This window comes from Fragaria vesca, linkage group LG6 (assembly GCF_000184155.1).
Source record: "Fragaria vesca subsp. vesca linkage group LG6, FraVesHawaii_1.0, whole genome shotgun sequence".
NCBI lineage: Eukaryota > Viridiplantae > Streptophyta > Magnoliopsida > Rosales > Rosaceae > Fragaria > Fragaria vesca.
This window is the reverse complement of record NC_020496.1, coordinates 22,008,751-22,029,814: the sequence shown is the minus strand read 5'-3', so window position 1 is coordinate 22,029,814 and position 21,064 is coordinate 22,008,751. Positions and strand designations below refer to the sequence as shown.

At 40.9% G+C, this 21,064-nt stretch overlaps 2 protein-coding genes and 1 non-coding gene across 3 annotated transcripts; all 3 read right to left on the bottom strand.

The window, feature by feature from the left end:
* Window positions 1-9,966: 9,966 nt before the first annotated feature.
* LOC101300086 lies at window positions 9,967-16,117 on the bottom strand. Its single transcript, XM_004305603.1, has 9 exons — window positions 15,863-16,117; window positions 15,103-15,624; window positions 14,755-14,905; window positions 14,429-14,670; window positions 12,468-13,402; window positions 12,050-12,387; window positions 11,330-11,578; window positions 11,027-11,232; window positions 9,967-10,680 (listed from the first exon to the last, which is right to left on the bottom strand). The coding sequence occupies exons 1-9, from the start codon at window positions 16,115-16,117 to the stop codon at window positions 9,967-9,969; spliced, it is 3,612 nt and encodes a 1,203-aa protein (XP_004305651.1).
* Window positions 16,118-16,799: 682 nt separating this feature from the next.
* LOC101299797 lies at window positions 16,800-18,009 on the bottom strand. The gene is made up of 3 exons (XM_004305602.1): window positions 17,710-18,009; window positions 17,309-17,362; window positions 16,800-17,146 (listed from the first exon to the last, which is right to left on the bottom strand). The coding sequence occupies exons 1-3, from the start codon at window positions 18,007-18,009 to the stop codon at window positions 16,913-16,915; spliced, it is 588 nt and encodes a 195-aa protein (XP_004305650.1). The 3' UTR covers window positions 16,800-16,912.
* Window positions 17,534-17,607, bottom strand: TRNAN-GUU. The gene has a single exon. It is a non-coding gene; the product is annotated as a tRNA-Asn (tRNA).
* Window positions 18,010-21,064: the final 3,055 nt, after the last annotated feature.

Below are 21,064 nucleotides of genomic sequence, written 5' to 3'. Positions count from 1 at the left end.
GAGAGAGAGAGAGAGATCTGCAGAAAAAAGACAGAGAGGGGAAGAGAGAGAGGAAAGTTAGGGATGGAGGATATTATGGTCATTTGATAGCCAAAATTTGGATCAGACCTGATGCTCTTAGTTTTGGGCTTGGGCTCATGTCTTAAACTGTATAAAAATTAATGAAAGTAAGTTTTTTGTGTTTTTAAATTTGGTCATGTGTTACTATGTAATTTTCTCTACTTCTTTCAAATTTGCCAACCACCATTATTTTGAATTTTTGATATTCATAGCACCATCCAACTAAAACTTGCTACATTTTATAAAACTTTTAACCACAATGAACTACAGAACTACAGCAAGAAGCTCCTCATTTTTACCAAAAAGAAAAAGAAAATGAAATCATACTTTTGAAACCCTAAAAAACCTTGGTTTCGTGGAGTGAAAAGAGAGACGAATTCCTGCCATATTGGTAAATCTGATGCAAAGCTCTAATTTGTCTTTTCACCCTTTGGGGTCTCTTTTGGATGGTTGCAGTTCTATCATGTCTAAAATGGAGTATGCAAAGCTCAGTCACATCTTCAGGGAATCAAATATGACTCTTAATGCTTTGGCTAAATGTAATATTTTCCATGATTTAGGTCTCATCAATTTTGAAGACCCTCCTGTGCATGCTGCACAAGCTTTTTTTGATGACTTATGTGCTACAACTAGAGCTAGAAGATCTACCTCTGTGCTAATGTTTAGTTGTGTTTTCTGGTTTTGTTTGAGTCTTTTTTAGGCTCCGTTTGTAACCAATAAAAAGAAAAAAAAGAAAAAGAAAAAAAGAGACGGATTCCTCCCGAAACTGAAGCCCTCATTACACCGTTGTTGAAGAATACGAAACATAATTCGCTGAAGTATACGCAGCACTATATTTTTTCTTCACAAAAGATATGTAGAAACTGAATTTCATTGATAGAATTGGTTTTACAGTCTCTGCATATATACAGGTTTCAGTAATGACATTCTAGGAAACTAGCTACAATTGTGCACAGCAATAAATATAGACATAGACTGGTGATTCTCCAATCAATTAGGAAGATCATAATTGATTGGAATCATGCATGATATGTGCAGAAGATATGGGCACATTAATACCCCCCCGCAAACTGAGCGGCCGTGGACGAACAAGTTTGAGACACAATGCATTATGGCGGAGCTTGTGGAGAGGTTTCGTGAGAAGATCAGCTGGTTGGTCAACAGATGGAATGTAACAAACACGGTGACTGCCAAGGGCAACTTTTTCACGAACAAAGTGATAGTCAAGTTCTATGTGTTTAGTTCGGGCATGAAATACTGGGTTAGAGGCCAAGTAAGTTGCACTTAGATTGTCACAATGAAGCAAAATAGGAAGAGCAATGTGCACACCAAGCTCATAGAGAAGGTAGCCTAACCAAGTGGTTTCAGCAGAGGCATGAGCAAGAGAACGGTACTCAGCTTCGGCACTTGAACGGGCCACTGTTGGTTGTTTCTTGGAGCACCAGGAGATCAAATTGGAGCCGAGATACACCAGGTAGCCGGAGGTAGAGCGGCGTGAATCTGGGCAGCCAGCCCAATCAGCATCAGAGTAGGCAGAGAGTGTCACCGGATGAGGTTGAGGACGAAAACAGAGGCCATGGGCAAGGGTCCCTTTCACATAACGAAGAATGCGCTTGGCAGCTATCAAATGAGTGGTACGAGGTTGACTCATGAACTGAGCAACGGTGTTGACAGCAAACGAGATATCTGGGCGGGTAATGGTTAGGTATTGAAGAGACCCAACCATTTCACGGAAAACTGTCGGATTGTCCAGAAGGTCACCATCAGTGGCAGTGAGGAGAGGTTTGGCAGCCAAGGGTGTGCTCATAGGTTGACTGAGAAGAAGATCATACTTCTGGAGAATGTCATGTGCATATTTGAGCTGGTCAATGTGGAGACCAGTGGAAGAACGAGACACCTGCAATCCGAGAAAATAGTGGAGGGGACCCAAATCTTTTATATCAAACCCGCGGCCAAGAGTTTGAATAAAACTCTCGACTATGCGGTTGTGACTGCCAGTAACAACAATGTCATCCACGTAGAGAAGCAAGAATATGGTGTGTCGGCCATGATGAAATATAAAGAGAGAATTATCTGCCTTACTTTGAAGAAACCCAGCCGACAAAAGGAAAGTACTTATGCGATGGAACTAAGCCCGAGGTGCTTGCTTGAGACCGTAAAAAGACTTTTGAAGTTTGCAGACATATGAGGGATGAGCAGGGTCGACAAAGCCAGGAGGCTGATGCATATATACATCCTCATGAAGAATGCCTTGCAGAAAGGCATTCTTGACATCAAGTTGACGGAGAGTCCAACCTTTGGACACGGCAAGAGCAAGGACTGTGCGAATGGTCGCAGGTTTGATGACCGGACTAAATGTCTCATGATAATCAATACCATGTCGCTGATGGAATCCTTTGGCGACAAGCCGTGCTTTGTAGCGATCGACCGATCCATCCTGATTATGTTTGATTCGGAAAACCCACTTGCAACCAACAGGATTTTGGGTGGGGGATGGCGGAACAAGTGTCCAGGTTTGGTTCTTCAAGAGTGCATTGATTTCCTCTGCCATGGCAGATCGCCATTCCTTGGATTGAGAGGCCTGAGAGAAACAAGTAGGTTCGGTAGCAGTAATTTCAGAAAGAAGAGCTCGAGGAACCGGGTACTTTACTGTACCATCAGAGCGGACTTTGGGTTTGGAGATACCCGCACGCGATCGAGTAAGCATACGAAGAGACGGAGCGGCGGTTGATGTGGGCGGAGGTGGTGAGGAGGAGTCCGGCAAGGGAGAGGGTTCCAGCGAGGATGGAGCAGCAGGTGGAAGATCGGGCAGAGAGAGTTCTGGGGAGGGCGGAGCAGTGGGGTTTGGGTCCGGCAAGAAAGAAGGTTCCAGTGAGGGCGGAGGAGCAGGCGGGGATGTAGGTAGCGGTGGTGGCACACGGCGGCTGTATGTGTGAATGACGGGGGCGGCGGTGGGGAGGGCCGGTAAGGAGGAGGACGGAGTCGGAGCAGAGTTTGGTGGTGAGGCTGGGATCGGGAGGGATTGGGAGACTGTGGGGAGTGTGGTATCAACTTCAGGAATGGATTCTTGTGGTGAGGCTATGCTTGAACCCGTATTGGAAGATGGGCCTGGGCTCGGGTTTTGGGCCGGGGAAGAAACGGATGCAGATGGTGTGAGCACTTGTGTGAATTCGGTGAAATCCAAACCGGTTGAGGAAGATACCTGCAAATATTTATAAGGAAAATGTGTTTCGTTAAATAAAACATGACGAGATACATAGACACGACCAGAGGAAGGATCAAGGCATTTGTAGCCTTTATGATGAGGATTGTAACCGATAAAGACACATTCAACACTACGGGCAGACAACCTATTTGAAACATAAGGACCGAGGTGAGGAAAGCATGAACAACCAAAGACACGGAGAGAAGAGTAGGAGGGTTGACGTTTGTGGAGACGAAAATAAGGGGTGTCCCACTGGAGAGTAGATGTAGGAAGAAGATTAATTAGATAGACAGCCGTAAGAGCAGCTTCAACCCAAAGTTCTTGGGGAGCATGAGAAGTGATAAGAAGAGTACGAATAGTAGAAACAATGTGACGATGCTTATGCTCAGCAAGGCCGTTCTGTTGGGGAGTATGAGGGCAAGAAAAACGTTGTTGGATTCCCTTACTAGAGCAGAAGTGAGAAAAGGCTTTGTTTACAAATTCGGTACCATTGTCACTTTGAAGAGTTTTAACGGACCCCTGAAAAAGATTTTGAATTAGTGCCACAAGATTTTGAAAATGCGTTAGAACTTCATTTTTCCGTCGCATGGGGTAAATCCAACTGTAACGGGAGTACTCATCTGTAAAAATAACATAGTATTTAAATCCACTAACGGAAGTGGTTGGGGACATCCAAACATCACTGTGAATTATATCAAAAAGAGATGAAGCAAATCTTTATTGGATGGAAATGGTAACTGGTGCGACTTACTAAGCGCACATTCATTACAAAATGAAGGAATGGAAGACTTGGAACCAATAGACGACACAAGACGGGACATGACTGACGATGACGGATGACCAAGACGATGGTGCCAAAGGGAGGATGACACGGAAACTAGAGCTTGAGGAGCTTGGGAAGGCAAGCCGGAAACTGGAAGAGGATAGAGACCATCTTTACATGGGCCCTGAAATAATAAACGACCAGAACGTAAGCAATATATTTGATAGAAATCTGGAGCAAAAAGAAAGAAAACAAGATTATCATTTGTAAATTTTGCTACAGAGAGGAGATTTTTACGAATAGAAGGAATTTGAAAGACATTGTTTAGAGTGAATTTGGAATCTCCCAAAGATAATGGGAGGGTACCCGTATGAGATATAGGCATGGAGTCACCGTTACCCATATAAACATTGTGAGGACCTCCATAATGTTGAGGATTCTGAACCGTCATGGAGGTCATGTGATGGGTGGCTCCGGTGTCGGGGTACCAAAATGGATCATCAGGGGGGGCAAAATGAGCTCCGGCAAAGGGACGAACAGAGGCAGGTCCAGAGAAACGATGAGGACATTGAGTAGGCCCATGAAGAGATGACATACAGGTTGGACACCATTGCTGTCCTGGAGGAGGACTAAGGAGGCCTTGTTGAGAATTAGGAAGCACGGGCTGCTGCTGGGCCCATGGAGTTGGCGGAGGGTAACCCATAAAAGGTGGGGAATAAGACTGATGATTATATCCTCCAGAACGATAAGATGGCTGGCTATATGTGACACGACCCACCCCGAATTTCACCCTGAAACCCAGAGTAAGTCGTGCGGGGACCACCTCCAAGGAAAATTTACTGAAAAGATTAAGAAAATCTCCCTTGCAGATGGACAACCCTAACTCGAAAATTTCAAATTACACTCTTAATTTATCTCTTCTGAACATCGCATAATATACAAAAATTCTAAAGTATTCAGAGCTACTAAACACAAGCGGAAGCAAGAAAACACGAGTAGGTTGAACAGGTAACCTACTGGCGAAAACTGGCAGAAATGCGGGTGACTATGCCTCGTCTCCTACTAGATCCAACCCGAACTCTGCAGACTGGGCAATTTAAAACGAAGGGCCCAGGGGAAAACATTTAATAACGTTAGAGTGAGTGGACAAAAATAAAATAATAAATAAAATATTTATGTTTCCCCAAATTAATTTCTAAGGAAAAATCGAATGCATGCCGCAAGCGATAAAACTTTTATCTCATAAAATATCGAGCCTCTCAGACTCTATATAATATATGTATGTATTTACACTCTTCCATACTCCCTATATAAATTCATGGGTCTATATAGGGCTAATACGCTCGCGTCCAACGCTCACGTCACGCCTTAATGCGGTGCTACACTACGCCATCAAGGTGGACAGACGGGTGTATAAATATGTGTCCATACCCCCTATATGAATTAAACACTCAAATAGGGCTACTACGCTTACGTCCAACGCTCACGTCACACCATAATGCGGCTATATGCTACGCCATTAAGGTGGACAGACACATATGGCTAGCTAGCATTTTTTATACATACTCTCTCATATATACATATTTATATTCACCGAAAATCCCATTTTCGGTGACTCTCTCTAAGAGAAATAAAAGCGTCAAAATTAATTGACGGCAAAATACTCCACGACATTAATTATTCAATCGTGAACTTGGCATGCATTTATTTAAAACAAAAGTCCACTCACAAATTAGGCCTAAGCCTGCTGTCGATCTGGGGTCTCGTCTGCTCGAGCCTCCTCACGTCCTGTTCCAAATAAAATATTAATTTCCCATCCAATAATCCAATATTTAATCAAAATAGGCAAAATTACCCGAGAGCCATAATTACGCTCATTATTGCCTAACTTCGATATTCTTACATCGGAACGATCCGAACTTAAATATCATACTCCACAGTCGTAAATATAACCTCCTCAAAATACGACTTAAATCCTACGGCCGGATTCTACATTAATTAACCGCCAAAAATACCAAACTTCGGAAATTCACAAACCTATCCAAATCTCATCCAAAAATTCCAAAATTCACTTCAATAATATCCCCTTAATATTCTACATCAAAAACCATAAAATTCTCCTAACCGGCGGCGGCTCCGCGGGCAGCGGCGGCCGGCAGCCGTTTTCCGGCGACCTGCAAATGCTACCAAATTTTAACAGAATTTTCCTCTCAATCTCCTCTACAACTTTCATGACTAACACATCACCCAATTCCAAGCCTAACTAGGCTAATCGAACGAAAACAACTTAAACACCATAAAACTTCCACCTCAAATTTCTCCTTACCTAGCTCAAGAGGGAGGGAGCTGTTTGGAGGGGTTGTTGCACGGGAGGAGGGCTACAAAACCGTACCAAGCTTGCCCGGATTGGTGGCCGGAGGAGGAAGTTCCGGCGAGAAAACCGATTCGGCAGTCGAAGCTTTCGGGTGGCACCGCTCCCTCACGGCGGAGCTAGGGCTCCTCTCACCGGTCCAGGAAGGTTGCTGGGTTGGAGGTCGACCGAATGGGACCGGTGCAGCGGCGGTTGGTGGCCGGACGGCGGCGGGAGGGCAGCCGGAAAACCGGGCAGCGGGAGAAGAGAGAGCTCGGGGAGAAGAAAAGAAAAGAGGGAGAAGAGAAAGGAAGGAAAAAAAAGAAATGGGTTGGGCCTCCACCGGTCCAACCTATATCAACCCAAATTCCAAAAATAAAAACACCCCGAAAAATAATACCCGAATAAAAATTACCTTTTACTAGCTAAAATTTACCATTTTTACCGTCGTCGTATTTTCCTCATACGAATAATACTCCGCACATAATCGTCCCCGAAACCCCTCTAGGGACCAATTAAACTATTTACTCAAGATCAAGACGGTAAAATTCTTATTATAATCACGCTAGTAAATAAGGTAAAAATATAAGGGTCGGGATGTGACAATATGAACGACGGTTCTTGCCAGAGGAACGTCCAGCGCCGTTGTTCCCAGTAGCCGAACGACGACCAGAGCGGTTGGCGGCCGAATTTGAGGAGGAGCCGACGTTGTGGTAGAGGGCAGTGACAGGCACAGCAGGAGATGGTGGCTGTTGGGCGTCAAATGCAAGAATCCTGGCGCGAAGATCAGAAAAATTGGGAAGAGCAGTCTGGGACATGGCAGTACGAAGCATGAGATAATCAGAACCAATACCATGAAGAGTAGCAATTACCAGATCGGCATCAGAAACAGGTTGATCGATTGAGGCAAGTGCGTCTGCAATAGACTTGGCATGTTGGAGGTAAGCATCAACAGATTGATTGCCTTTCTGAAGTTCATACAGTTGAAGCTTTAAGCTGGTGGCACTAGCAGCTGATTTTTGATTGAAGAAATTTGCCAAACAGTCCCAAATGCCTTTGGACGTTTTGTGGCCAAGACAGATCCGAGCAACAGGTTCGGTGAGAGAGGTGGTGAGAATACTGACGATCTTTTGATCCTCGATGTACCAGGTTTTGTATGCCGGATTGGGTTTTGTAGAGGCCGCAGTGTCACCGCTGGCCGGGACAGTGATGGTGCGAGATGGTTCCGGGATTGAGCCATCCACATATCCCCATAAATCAGCACCGTTGAGGTAGGATTGAATTGGAACGATCCAAACCAAATAGTTGGATTCGGTGAGTTTGGGAAAAGAGGAAGTGTTTTGGGAGATGGAGGAGGAAGAAGAAGCCATGGAGAAATAGAGAAGAGGAGGGAAGGCAAAGAAAGGAAGACGCAGAAAAGAAGGGAGAGGAAAACACAGGTAAGTATCTTGAGGCTAAACTGATACCATGTAGAAACTGAATTTCATTGATAGAATTGGTTTTACAGTCTCTGCATATATACAGGTTTCAGTAATGACATTCTAGGAAACTATCTACAATTGTGCACAGCAATAAATATAGACATAGACTGGTGATTCTCCAATCAATTATGATCCAATTAGGAAGATCATAATTGATTGGAATCATGCATGATATGTGCAGAAGATATGGGCACATTAATAAGATATGTGAAGACCGCAAAGTCATTGTAGAGATCTTGAACAAACTATTTTCCACCGGCCGCACTCGAAGATTCCAAGGCACTACAGAAGATGAACATGAAGGAGTTGAGTGAATAGGATTCCAAGGCACTACAGAAGATGAACATGAAGGAGTTGAGTGAATAGGATGGAGATACAGTACAAAAAGCTATTCCACTAAGATATTCATTTTTGTTCACTCTATGCAATCATATCTTGCCGATTTGAGGTGTTTAAATTTTATGCCTATACTTCTAAATTACATGGATTAGAGTCCTCTATGCAACCAAGAACAATGTGAATAGGATGGAGATACAGTACAAAAAGCTATTCCACTAAGATATTCATTTTTGTTCACTCTATGCAATCATATCTTGCCGATTTGAGATGTTTAAATTTTATGCCTATACTTCTAAATTACATGGATTAGAGTCCTCTATGCAACCAAGAACAATGCCACATCTCACAAAATATATATGATGTGAAGATTTTCAGTGAATAAATTATTGTTGATGCCCTCTTTGGGTTGCTACAGAATCCAAAGATTACGAGTACGATTTGCCTAGTTGAGGGAATAGGATGGAGAAAAAGAACAGAGAGCTATTCCACTAAGATACTCATTTTTGTTCACTCTATGCACTCCAATCTTGCCGATTTGAGATGTTAATTTTATGCCTATACTTATAAATTACAACTATAAAATCGTTGAAAATCATGGATGAGAGTCCTCTATGCAACCAAGAACAATGCTCCATCTCACAAAATATATATGCTGTGAAGATTTTCATTGAGTAGATTATATATTGTTGATGGCTTCTTTGGGTTGCTACACAATCCAAAGGTTCCGGGTACGATTTGCTTTCTTTGCTTTCTTGTAAGGTTAATACTCCAAGGTCAAGTGCAATGTGCGCAAACCACATATTAGTATAACAAGATAAGATCCCTTCCAAAATAAGAAAGAAAAGAGGGAAAAACATCTTATGATTGTTGTAGCACAACATGGCATGGTACCTCTCAAACCGGGTTGACATGGTACAATCTTTATGGGTTAAAGACTTGAAGTGGACTCTTTGTTTGGTTGTGATCACATATTTTAAGGACCATGGCGTCTTCAAATGAAGTGGAAAAATTGTTTATCTGGCTAGCATATGGACATTCATCTTTCTCATGTTTATAAATAAGTAAACACTTTGGCATATAAACTTGCGAAATTTGATGCCTCAGGTTTTATACTTTTATTTGGTGGAATGCAATTCCTCAAACTTTCATGACTTTTGCCTGTGACCATCCTATAGATTCTCTTGATTGTTGAGAGCGTATTCAGCGCACCCGGGTGCGCTGTATAATTTTCATTGATTGTTTCTTGTAATGTTTTTTTAGGTGCTGTACTGTAGTTTGCTCATTTTGGTCTTTGTTCGGTTTTGAAGACTCAATTTGGTTATGTCTTTTTGGGGTTGGTATTGGTCAGGTCCTCCTTCCAATTTGTAATATTCTTTTCTATTAATAAATTTCTGAAGGAGGGCGAAGGAGGGCGCGGTTTTGTCCTCACCATTTAACCCAAAAAAAAAAAAAAACATGCTGCCTCTCAAAGCTACATGCCATAATGTCATAATAGGATCATTTCAAAACATTAAAAAACATGTTTCGTCCAAAGTTTAAAACAATACATCAGAACTGATTTTCTATCTACTCAAATAATATAATAGAGAATACAATCTTCACTAATTAATGTCTTCAAAATTTGACAGAGTATACCAGGTGCAAGGCCAGTTCAATACTCACATTAATACACATGTATCTCAAGACATTTACCTTTTCCTATATACCCAAAGAATGACCTATAATTGGGGTTTTGACAAGGAAGCCAAAAATGCTTTTCCTGTTGCAGCTAGAAAAATACTGCAACTAACCAAGAAAGTAAGATAAACAGCAACATGATAACCACAAAAGGAGAGAACCAAGTTCCAAATATTCCGAAGTTGCCTTCATAATATTGATCATCTTCCCGATCCAATGCCTCTTTACTGTACTTCTTTCCTTTGGCATGAACCTCCCCTTGTTCAGCTAATCTTATATGAGACAAAATGTGAGGAAACACCTTCGTGTGAGACTCTTCTCCAATCAATAAATCCGAATGACCAAAACCCTCTACAACTACTCTTTCATGTCGAAACCCTGGCTGGTGTAACTTCATGTACTTATGAGCCAGGAAAGAAGTTTGAGGAGTGACAAGGAGAGATCGCCCACCGGATATATAGAGGGTTGGGAGTGTCATTCTTTCTGGATGGATCAAATATGAGTTGCAACCATTGCTGTCTACAATGAAACCAGAGTTGGACATCTTTCTGAGATGGGGAAATGCTGCCATAGGAAGCCTTGTCGCGTTTTGCTTGGTTAACCACTGGTGCAAGGTTGGGGTGATATTTTCGTGCCAGAATGCATTTCCAAAGACGCCAGAGAAAACTTCACATTCAAAGCAGGTGCATCTCTCAGTTCGAGGTATGAAGCTGGCTATAAGTTTCAGGAGGCGGTGCCGGGAGCTGATATTTGATGTTTCCAAAAGAGGAAGTGTCTTGTCTTTTCCAAGTATGAACATTGACAACTGCACATAAAGTACTCTTGAGACTCAAGAAATGAAAGAATTAAACAAGCTTGTGTGTTTTTGAGTTGTAGTAAAAAATTGTTGGAGTATAGATGGTTTTTCCATGCTATAACATGTGCAACCCTGGAAGAATAATGAATGCATCAATCTGCAATGATTTGAGTAGATTTTTCTTGCTGGTTGTTCCTAGCCATCCCTTGTTATTAAACTAGCATACATATTTTTCCCACAGTTTTCCATAATCACCCCTATCTAATGAATAACTTCTCTGCTTAGTTTTTATTATTCTCCAAATATAACACAGATAAGTTCCTAACTCTGATAGAGGAAAGGAGAGAGATCTAACCGGTATCAGAGGAAGCCACATTTTGAATGTGGACATAGCATTAAGCTTGAAGAACATTGACGAGTTGGTGCAAGATAGAGAAGCTATACGAGTTGCAGAGACATGACCTCCCATGATCGCTATGTGTATGGCTGAGCCTCCAACACAGTGTGCAACTACGTGCACCTTTGTGCTTGGTCCATGGAGTTCAAGGATCTTATTAATTGCTGCCCAGGAAAATCAGAGAAAAATCTTAATACAAGACAATTGGATCAGAAAAAATTAAATTAAGTACAATGTGAGACAATCTATGACCAGTTTTACCAGCAGGGATATCAAATTTTCCAACATCTTCAATTGTAAAATCGTTGGAAGGATTCAGAGGGTGCAATCTGGAATTCAAAAGCCATGTCTCATGCCCTTCTTCAATTAGAGTTCTGACCAAGTCATTTGGCTCAGTTGGCAGCCAGAAACTCTCAATAGCATATGCATTAAGAAGAAGAACCGGATTCAGCTTTAGATCTCCTTCAAGTTTGGACTTCCATTGTCTGCAACTGATAGTGAATCCATCTTCTGTATATTATTAGGGAAGAACATGAATGAGAACTCAAGTAGAAGCAAGAATGGAGTTAAAAGAAATTAGCAGTGTCTAAAATCAAGTATTCCTTTAATCAGTAAGTCAGATAATCAAGTCAAGTATAAGTATACCATCTAATGTTTTAATCCAATCTATTAACGCTGAATCAATCCTATTTTAAACATTCAGGATATCTTTTCTTGATTAATACATGATTAGAAGCTGATGATCATGGACCCCAAGATGGTTCAATGCAGACACTCGCAAAATATGTTTACCAATGAGGCAATGATGTGCTGTTTCATTTTTTCAAATAAGGGGTGGTTCAACACCTCATTTGTATCCAACCGGACTATACCAATACATTATTTGGTTGGTGAATAAATTTGGCACTACCATTTTCTGCTATTTAGTATTTTGAATGAGTTTTTGCAGGTAAATGACCCAGTAATTTAAATTTTTGTTACCTGCTTTAATTTCATGGAGAGTGCTGCTGGGATAAGATTTGTCTTCTGACAGAACCAAATCCCCCTGATTCCCTCGAGGTACTGGCAAGAAATAAGTTCTGAAGAAAGACCCTGATAGGAGGCACATGAACCTTCCTCTATTGTTTCCTTTAAGGCTTATGATGCTCTTAAGAAGCTCTGTTATCGAAATATGAAGCTCCCCTTTGAGAACCTCCTTCTCATCCTTTGAGTCTTCCCCAGAAACTTTTTCGAATGTAACATGCAGTGTTGTCATCTCCCTCCAAGCATATAATGGAAAGAAATAAGGATTCATTATCTTTCTTCCCTTGAGAATATATCTGCATCAAATTTGTGGATGTTTAGTTCTGAGTATTCTGGCAAAGGAAACTGATTAGACTTCTAGTCAAATATCACATACCTTGAACCGGTAGAAGCTGCAAGAAGAAGATCATACTTCATATACTGTGTGTAAGGAGTTCTGTCATCTACTACACACAAATTTACGTTACCATCTATGATATGTAAATCATCCTTATCTAAGGCTCTAATTTCCACATGCCCTCCAACTTTACCTCTTAGAAGAGGATGGGATTTTGCGGTATCCAACTTTACATCAGAGCAAGACTGGTCCTGAGAATTCATCCTCATTTTTAGATAAGCAGTGCATGGCATACCCCCAACATAACCTCGCATGGTTTCTTTAACCATGACCGTTGAGCTTTGACGGTTAATAAAATTCTTCTCGTTGAAGGACTCTTGACCTCGGTTAGCAATTTTGACAACAGATTCAACACCATTGCTGCTCTTGTACTTGAGAGCTTCCTGCACAAGGTTCTTGCTTATGTGCTCAGCTACAGTTGTGATGGTAAGAGATGGATTTATCCCAACAGAACATGGGATCAAAGAAGCATCACACACGTAGAGGCCAGGGTGCACAGCTGTGGATGACTCTGGTTCAAAAACCTGTCCATTGGGATTGCAGACACCACCTGAAGGATCTGATGACACATTACACCCACCTAAAAGATGAACTGCTGTGCTCCGGTATTTTGACATGAATAGAAGCCCTCCTAGTTTCTTAGTGAGCTTCTGAAAAGCTTTAATCTTTCGCGGGAGTAGAGGATCCTGAGGTGGAGTAAAGCAGATTTTGTTGGTGCCCTTTTCTAACATGATCTTACCATCACTTTCATCATGTCCCACTGCAATAAGAATCATTGCTTGGCTTGCTTTGGAACCTATAATGTGTCCTATCTTGTCTATAATTCCATGGAGGAACCAGTAACCAGTAGGCCATCCGTATGTTACGATTCCTTTAAACAGCAGATATGGATAAGCTATTGGAAGTACAGCACTCTGTGATAATAGAAAGTTAGAAACTACATTATAATTTGGACAAAAATATGAATTCATTGTATAAAAAAGTATTTTTGTATGCATGTTCGTAAGTAGTTACGTATACATATACTCTCTCCTTGTACTTACAAAAATTGTGATGTGCAAATGATGTAGGACGAGATTGCCAAATTAGTACGTAGCTATTTTCTAATTAGCTTGACCATAGCAGCCACCTTAAAGTTACGGCTGGTTTTGTATATTATTATGGTGAGAATCACTGGCGGAGGTACATAGAGACCAAGGGGTGCCATCACACCCCCTAGATTTAAGATTTTATCTGCATTTGGTGTTTGGAATCTAGCTAGTTTAAAAGTTTTAGCTATACTGGCACCCTCTAATCCTTTAGATTGGTTTGGTTTACTAATAAAAATAATCAAAACTTTCTTTTTCTAGGAAAATTAGCTGTTTAGTCCAATAAAGAATAAGAAAAGTTTTTATATTAACTTATTCCTAATACAATTATACTTCTACCTCGCCCCACCAATTAACATTGTCTTCTATAAATAATCAAACTCATAGCAGCATATTCTCAAAATCAGTTGAGAGACTACAAATACGTTCAAAATCAGTTGAGAGACTACAAATACATCTTTCTGATATGCAACGAATAAGATTCGATGCAACTGAAACAATAGAGTTTGATTATTGATTATTGATGACTCGATTATACGAATATGTTGCGATAAAATTGATTATTGATGACTCGATTATTAATGACTTTCGCGATATGCAGGAGCGACGAGTCCATTTTTAATGTATAACCTTATTTAAAAACTTTATTATATTATAGACTCTATTTTTTTTTTTTCCTTCAATAACCTCTTTTATATCGGCCCCCCTCACTTGTATTTCCTGGTTCTGCCTCTGGTGAGAATTGACCTGACTCATTATCATCTGATTGAATCCACAGTTTGTTCTATATATTTGTATGGTGCATCAAATGAAATAAATCAGACAAAATCAAAACTAGATTAGTCAATGAACCTGAATCGTAAAACCGAGTGAAGAAGTGTAAGATGATGAAATCGATGGCCCTGGCCTTTCTTCAAAAGGAGTCGTGAACACCTGCTTTCTGTCTAATCCAAAACCATTTACTGGTGCTGGTGTTCCAGCTAGATAAGCCACAGTGTTCCCATTACAGCTGAATCCAGATCCAAGTGCTTCTGAAAGTTTCAGTCCTCTCATTTGTGACTGGAAGAGTATCTCAGTTGTGCCAAAAACTCCCGCTGAGGAAACAAATATTAGAACTTGTTAACAACTTTGTTGAACATCAGAATTTTATGAGCATACCACCTTTGAATGTTTATTACCTGATAGGATCACAAAATCAGAGGTTATGTAGTCAATCTCATTCAAGTAAACGAGCCATCTCCTTCCACTTTTTCCTTTATGTTGGAAATAATCATGCATGTTTCTAACCACATACTGCACTTGGCATTCTGTTTTGACAATACATCCAGCCTGTTTCACAAGAAGCATTAGTTTTTGCAAAGCAGGTTAGATTAAGATTTAGATACTTGACATGTAAATGGATATTATTCGATTTTATGTCCTACAATGCCACAAATTTGAAACAGAAAAGCCAACATTGACTCATATCATTTTAGGCTTTATCATCTGAGTTTTTAGAAATGGTATATAGCATCCAAATAACTAACAATAACCATATCATTTTCATTCGTAACCTGGACCACCTCTGGACTCATAATGGCAGAAGAAATGTTGATGGATATATTAGATAACAAGTAAAAAGACTTGAAACATGCCTGGATTGCTGAGACTAGATAATTTTTGTCAGTGGAACTTTTGGCGTTATAAGAACATCCAGAAAGACAGTTTCCACAGGCTAAGCAGCTACCCATTTGTGGACGCTTCGTTCCATTTGCTGTTGGTTCTTCAATGTCAAAATTTATACTAAGCTTTATTGAAGTGTCAAGAGTTTCTCCATCAGCAGCTTCTTCCAATATTTTTGCAGAAGGAAACTTGACAGGAATGCTTTGTATTCTCAGCATATCTGCTGCAGAAGCTTCACAACTACCCCAATTCCTTTCCCATTCCTTTGGCCATTTTGGATGTCGTCTAGCACGAACTGGTGCTGGCATCATAACTCCTGCATTCACTAGTGAACCTCCACCAAGCCCACAAGCCACTGCTGCTAGAGAATCATTTTGCTCGTACATCTACAATTTCATGAAAACAGATGCATATTAATTCGTGTCGTTCACATATGTGTAGTCACGAAAGTGTAGGGTTTTGGGAAACTGTCACATCTTTCTAGTACAGCAATCTAGTATATCAACAATGCCAAGCCAACTAACGTAAGCAAAGCAAAGACACCAGGAAGTACAATATTGCAACAGATCGATATATGTACCCAAGAACTATGGCTTAAAATAAAATACAGGAAGAGAGATTCACCTGAAACAAAGCATCTTTTGGTCCATAGCTGACACCTAGGTTCTGGTTCTCCAGCCTCACAGCCGATAACGTTTTGAAGGTGTCAGTTGGGAAGTCCTGAGCTTCCCATTTACGGCCTTTTTCAAGTAGACACACCCTTACGCCTGCCATAGCCAGTCGGCAAGCAGCAACAGAACCGCCATAACCAGACCCCACAACAACTGCATCATAACTTTCATGTCCAAAACTTTCATCTACCTCAGCTTGCTCCTCCATTTTGTTTTGAATCACAGATGATATCAAGAATTCCGGGCTGATTACTTATTTGTATTAACCCAAAAGCTTACAATGGAGGGAACTATATCTAGTGAGGATGTAGAAGTGTAGAACATAAAAAAGGACGAAAAAAGTAGTGACAGATTCTCACTTGTAGTTTCAAGATAACTTAGCTAATTAAGTGTATTTCTGACTTGGAACGTGCTGAATATATATGGTTCTGAATGTGAGTATGTTCTTTATAGTCCCCAAAGAAACTTCGTCGTTGATTAATTTGAATAAATGCATGAATTTTATATAATAAAAAGTAAGACAAATATCCCCTACAAACATGTTCCTATTTCATTATCGTACTTGTATCAGCAGAAGAAATGCCTGTCCTCTGGAAGCAAATGGATGTCAACAACGGCTCCTTCGAGTTGAATTGTCACACCGTGTACGCATAAATAAGACTTCTGCATATATAAGACTTTTGCATCATCAATAACTCTATGCATTAGACCTTTTTGCATGATGAGTACTTTTGAACAAGTTATATCAAAAACAGAAGAAGAAGCTTTTAAAAAAGTTGACTAGACTGGGATGGCCAATTCCAACATCTAGAATACTCAAACATGCATGATTGCTGCATATTGATACTCGGTCAGCATTCAGCGACGAGGACTATATGATCTCTTTCCCTCCAACCAAACTTTTGAGGATGAATTTGTTTATCGGAGTTAAAATAAAATATGTGTTACATATGATTGTGAAAGTAAATATAACAACAGAGATTATAATGGACAAACTTGTGTACTACACTCTAGCGATTTGAACCGACCTCTGGAGAGCCTGCATAAGATTTCTCATGATTCTGGGTTCACCGGGAAGCACCCGATCCTTCAAACGTCCGTTTCTAACTGCTCGGAAAATCGGACCGGCATCACCTTCAGGTGGGAAAACCAAGCAATCTATGTACCCAATGACCTCTGTCTCCCCATCCCCAATTGTTATGAATCCCAATCTAGTCCCGCCTGCTATTTTGTCTACCTGTTCCATTGTCACAATCACACAATGAATATGTTACTGCAACAAAAATGATGAACATCCACCCTATTAGGCTAGGTTAGGGTTTGATTCCTCTCCAACGTAACAAGTACTATACATGCTACATCAATGGAGAAAAGTATTCAAAGTTGAAGTATTGAGTACCTTCAAAGGCATATCAAGCGGTAGATTTGCTCCTTGGCAGAGACTGTTAGCCCACTGGTAAAACAAACGTACACGGTTTAATGTTCAATGTTGAAAATAACAATGTTTTTTTTGATACGAGTTGAAAATAACAATGTTACAACGTTGAAAATAAACACATAGTTTTAAACCCTTGAGGAAAAAAAAGAAAAACAAAGAACAAAAAGAAAAAAAAGAAACTGAAGTCGCTAGAAGGAGGGCTTGAACCTCCGACCTTGTGGTTAACAGCCACACGCTCTAACCAACTGAGCTATTCCAGCTTTGATGGTAGAGTCTACATTTCTAGGTTCAAAATTATATCCCATTAACAATCAGGTGTTGACTATTAGAATCTGAACTCTGAAACAGGAAGCGATTGGTACCTGGAAGAGTAAGATTTGGAATCTGGGGAAGTCGGTATTGTCGGGCAACTTCATGGTACCAAGCAAGACTCCGTCTTCGGCTTCGTCGGAGGGCACGAGGCTGTCCTTATCCAGCGCGGCTCTGGCCACCGCCTTTGGATTTGGGTGAGAGAGACCGTAATATTGTAAACTGAGGGTAGGGAAGGCATGGCTGGTGGTGGTGTTGGTGAGAAGTGGAGAGAACGATGGCGCGTGGGGATTGGCTCGTGGGGAGTGGAAGTGAAGAGGATGTAGCTTCATATTCACAGCAGTGGCGGCCATGGCTGATGGAGCTTTACTGGTGGTGAATGAGAGTGAAGATCGCTTTAGATAGGATCCGAGAAGGACTGTTTCTACGAGGCGGGAATGATTGGCGAGATGGGGTTGATCGTCCGGCCAATCAGTGCGTGGCTGCGTGCCATGTAACCTAATAGTGGGCCCGGCAATGCAACAAGTTCACTAAAAAACCGGACTTCAGATTTCAAGACCTTTAAAACTGATGTTCTCTAATCATCAACAAAAAAAAAAAAAAAAAACGGTTAAATCCGACATAAAAGAATCAAAGATATTCCAAACAAATATAAACTGACTTTCTGTAAGTCGATCGCTGAAGATCAATGTGCTTTCTTAGCTATGGAACATAGCTGGATCCCCACAATAAGAATGTTCATAAGGCCAGGTCACTAGTGTCCTACTTTCATTTAGACACTTGCTGCTGATTTATCTATTTTAAAGGTGAGTCACTTAGTTGGGCCCGTGTTAAGTCAGAACAATCACCGAAGACCTACCTCATGGGTGAAGAAACAACTTTTTACAATCAGTGAAAAAACATACGTAATATAAAAACAAGGGAAACAAAATAAAACAAACCATATATCCCATTCTTATCTTCCGAAAGAAACCTAGAGAAAAGCGTGAAAGAAGAAGAAGAAGAAGACCTAGAGAGAAGGGCATAATATAAAAGAATAAAAAGAGGGTGGTGTCGGATGTGTGGTGCCACTATTGCGATAAGGAGTAGGACGCTGAGAAGATATTGGTGCAGCACCAGAAAGCTAAGCACTTCAAGTGCCACGGTGCCACAAGAATCACTGAATTTTTTTGGGTGCCCCCCTTAATTTTTTGGGCCTAAAGCAGCCGTCTCTTGGGCCTCTCCACATGTCTGGGCCTATATGTGTTGTCTCGAGTGTCAATCAGTTGTGGTCAATATTTCTTAGGGATCTTATTTCTTGTAATTTTTACCAAGTCATGTGGTATACTAAATTGCCGTAATTAGTCAATCCACCATAGTTGATGGATGGCAGAATGGACTTCCTCTCTCTTATTTAGTTTTCTTTCATGGTTTAGGGTGTTTTAGGGGTTTTCTTTTTGTAGTTTTGTTGTACTTTGTTCCATCATCAAAAAAAAAAAAAAAAATCTTTCAATTAAGGACTAAACCGTCACACCATGTCTTGTGGAAACACTTCCTCCTCTTCCTTCAACTATTACTAAGTTGTCATACTGATCTAGCTCGAAAGTGTCAAGTGACACAAGACTCAAAGCTTTTAACTAAGGACTAATTTGCATATTACCCTAACCCCTAAAACCCTATTTCCATTAAAGGATCCCTTACGTGAGTTTTTTCTAAGACAAAAGGTGTTGCACTTAATAATGGAAGGTTGTACATGGATTGTCACATCCCGACCCTTAAATTTTTACCTTATTTACTAGCTTGGTTATAATAAGAATTTTACCGTCTTCGTCATTGAGGAAATAGTTTAATTGGTCCCTAGAGGGGTTTCGGGGACGATTATATGCGGAGGATTATTCGTAGGAGAAAATTATGACGACGGTAAAAATGGTAAAATTTTAGCTAGTAAAAGGTAATTTTGATTAGGGTATTATTTTAGGGTGTTAAATTTTAGAGTTGGGTTTTAAGTGATGGTGTTGGACCGGTTCGGGAAAAGCCCAAATCCTTTCTCTTCTCTCTCCTCCCTCCCGATTCTCTCTCCCTCTCCCTTCGCCGGATTTTCTTCCCGGCCGTTCGCCCTCGTCTGGTCGCCTCTGACCACCGGGCCGGTCCCAAACGGACGGCCGTCGACCCAGCCTTCTTCCTGGACCGGTGAGAGGATCCCTAGCGCCGCCGTGAGAGAGCGTTGCCGCTCGAGAGGTTCGACTGCCTAGAACTTCCGGTCGTCGGAACTCCCTCCTTCGGCCACCAAAACCGGCGATCCTTGGCTCGTTTTGTAGCCCTCCTCCCGTGCAGCAACCCCTCCAAACAGCTCACCCTCTCTTGAGCTAGGTAAGGAGAAAGGTGAAGTTGAAATTCTAGAGCGTTTTTGATGTTTTTAGTCAATTACCCTAGTTAGGCTTGGAATTGGTGTTTGTGCTAGTTAGGAAAGTTGTAGAGCATGATGAGAGGTTTATTCTGTAAAAATTTCATAGGCATTGGAGGTCGCCGAAATCGGCCTCCGACCGCCGCTGCCGGCGGAGCTGCCGCCGGCGCCGCCACTGTTTGGAAGATTTTTAGGGTTTTAAATTTAGAATATTAAGGGGAGTTTGTTGAAGTGAGTTATGGAATTTTTGGATGAGTTTTGGATAGGTTTATGAATTTCCAAAGTGTGGTATTTTTTGCGGTTAATTAATGTAGAATCCGGCCGTAGGATTTAAGTCGTATTTTTTGGGAGGTTGTAATTACGGCTGCCGTTTATGGTATTAAAGTTGGATCGTTTCGTTTTAGGAAAGGCGAAGTTGGGCAAGGATGAGCGTACGTGGTTGCGGCTCATATTTAATTTTGCCTATTTTGTTTAAATATTGGATTTTAGTTGGGAATTTAATTATATATTTGTGCCAGGGTTCGAGGAAACCTCGTTGGAGTGGCGATTTGGATTTTGTCAGGCTTATGCCTAGAGTTGTGAGTGGACCTTTATTTTAATTGAAAAGCATGCGATGAATTATCTGTTGATCATTTATTTCTTTTCCTGAGATTTATTTATTTCTCGGATATTTGGCAATTTTCCTCCTTTGGAGAGATCCCGAAAATGAGATTTTCGGTGGATATGTTTATTGGATGTTTATGATGATAGTATGTATATGTAAATGCTAGCTAGCCATACGTGTTTGATCCGCCATAATGAGGTAAAATACCATTATGGTGTGACGTGAGTGTTAGACACAAGCATAGTAGCCCTATATGAAAACTATTTTCTTATTTGGTTTATTTAGGTTTTCATATAGGGAGTCCACACGTATATACACTCGTGCTTTTTCCGCCATACTGAGGTACAATTCCATTATGGTGTGACGTGAGCGTTAGACGCAAGCGTAGTAGCCTTGTATGAATTTCTATTTTTCTAATTTG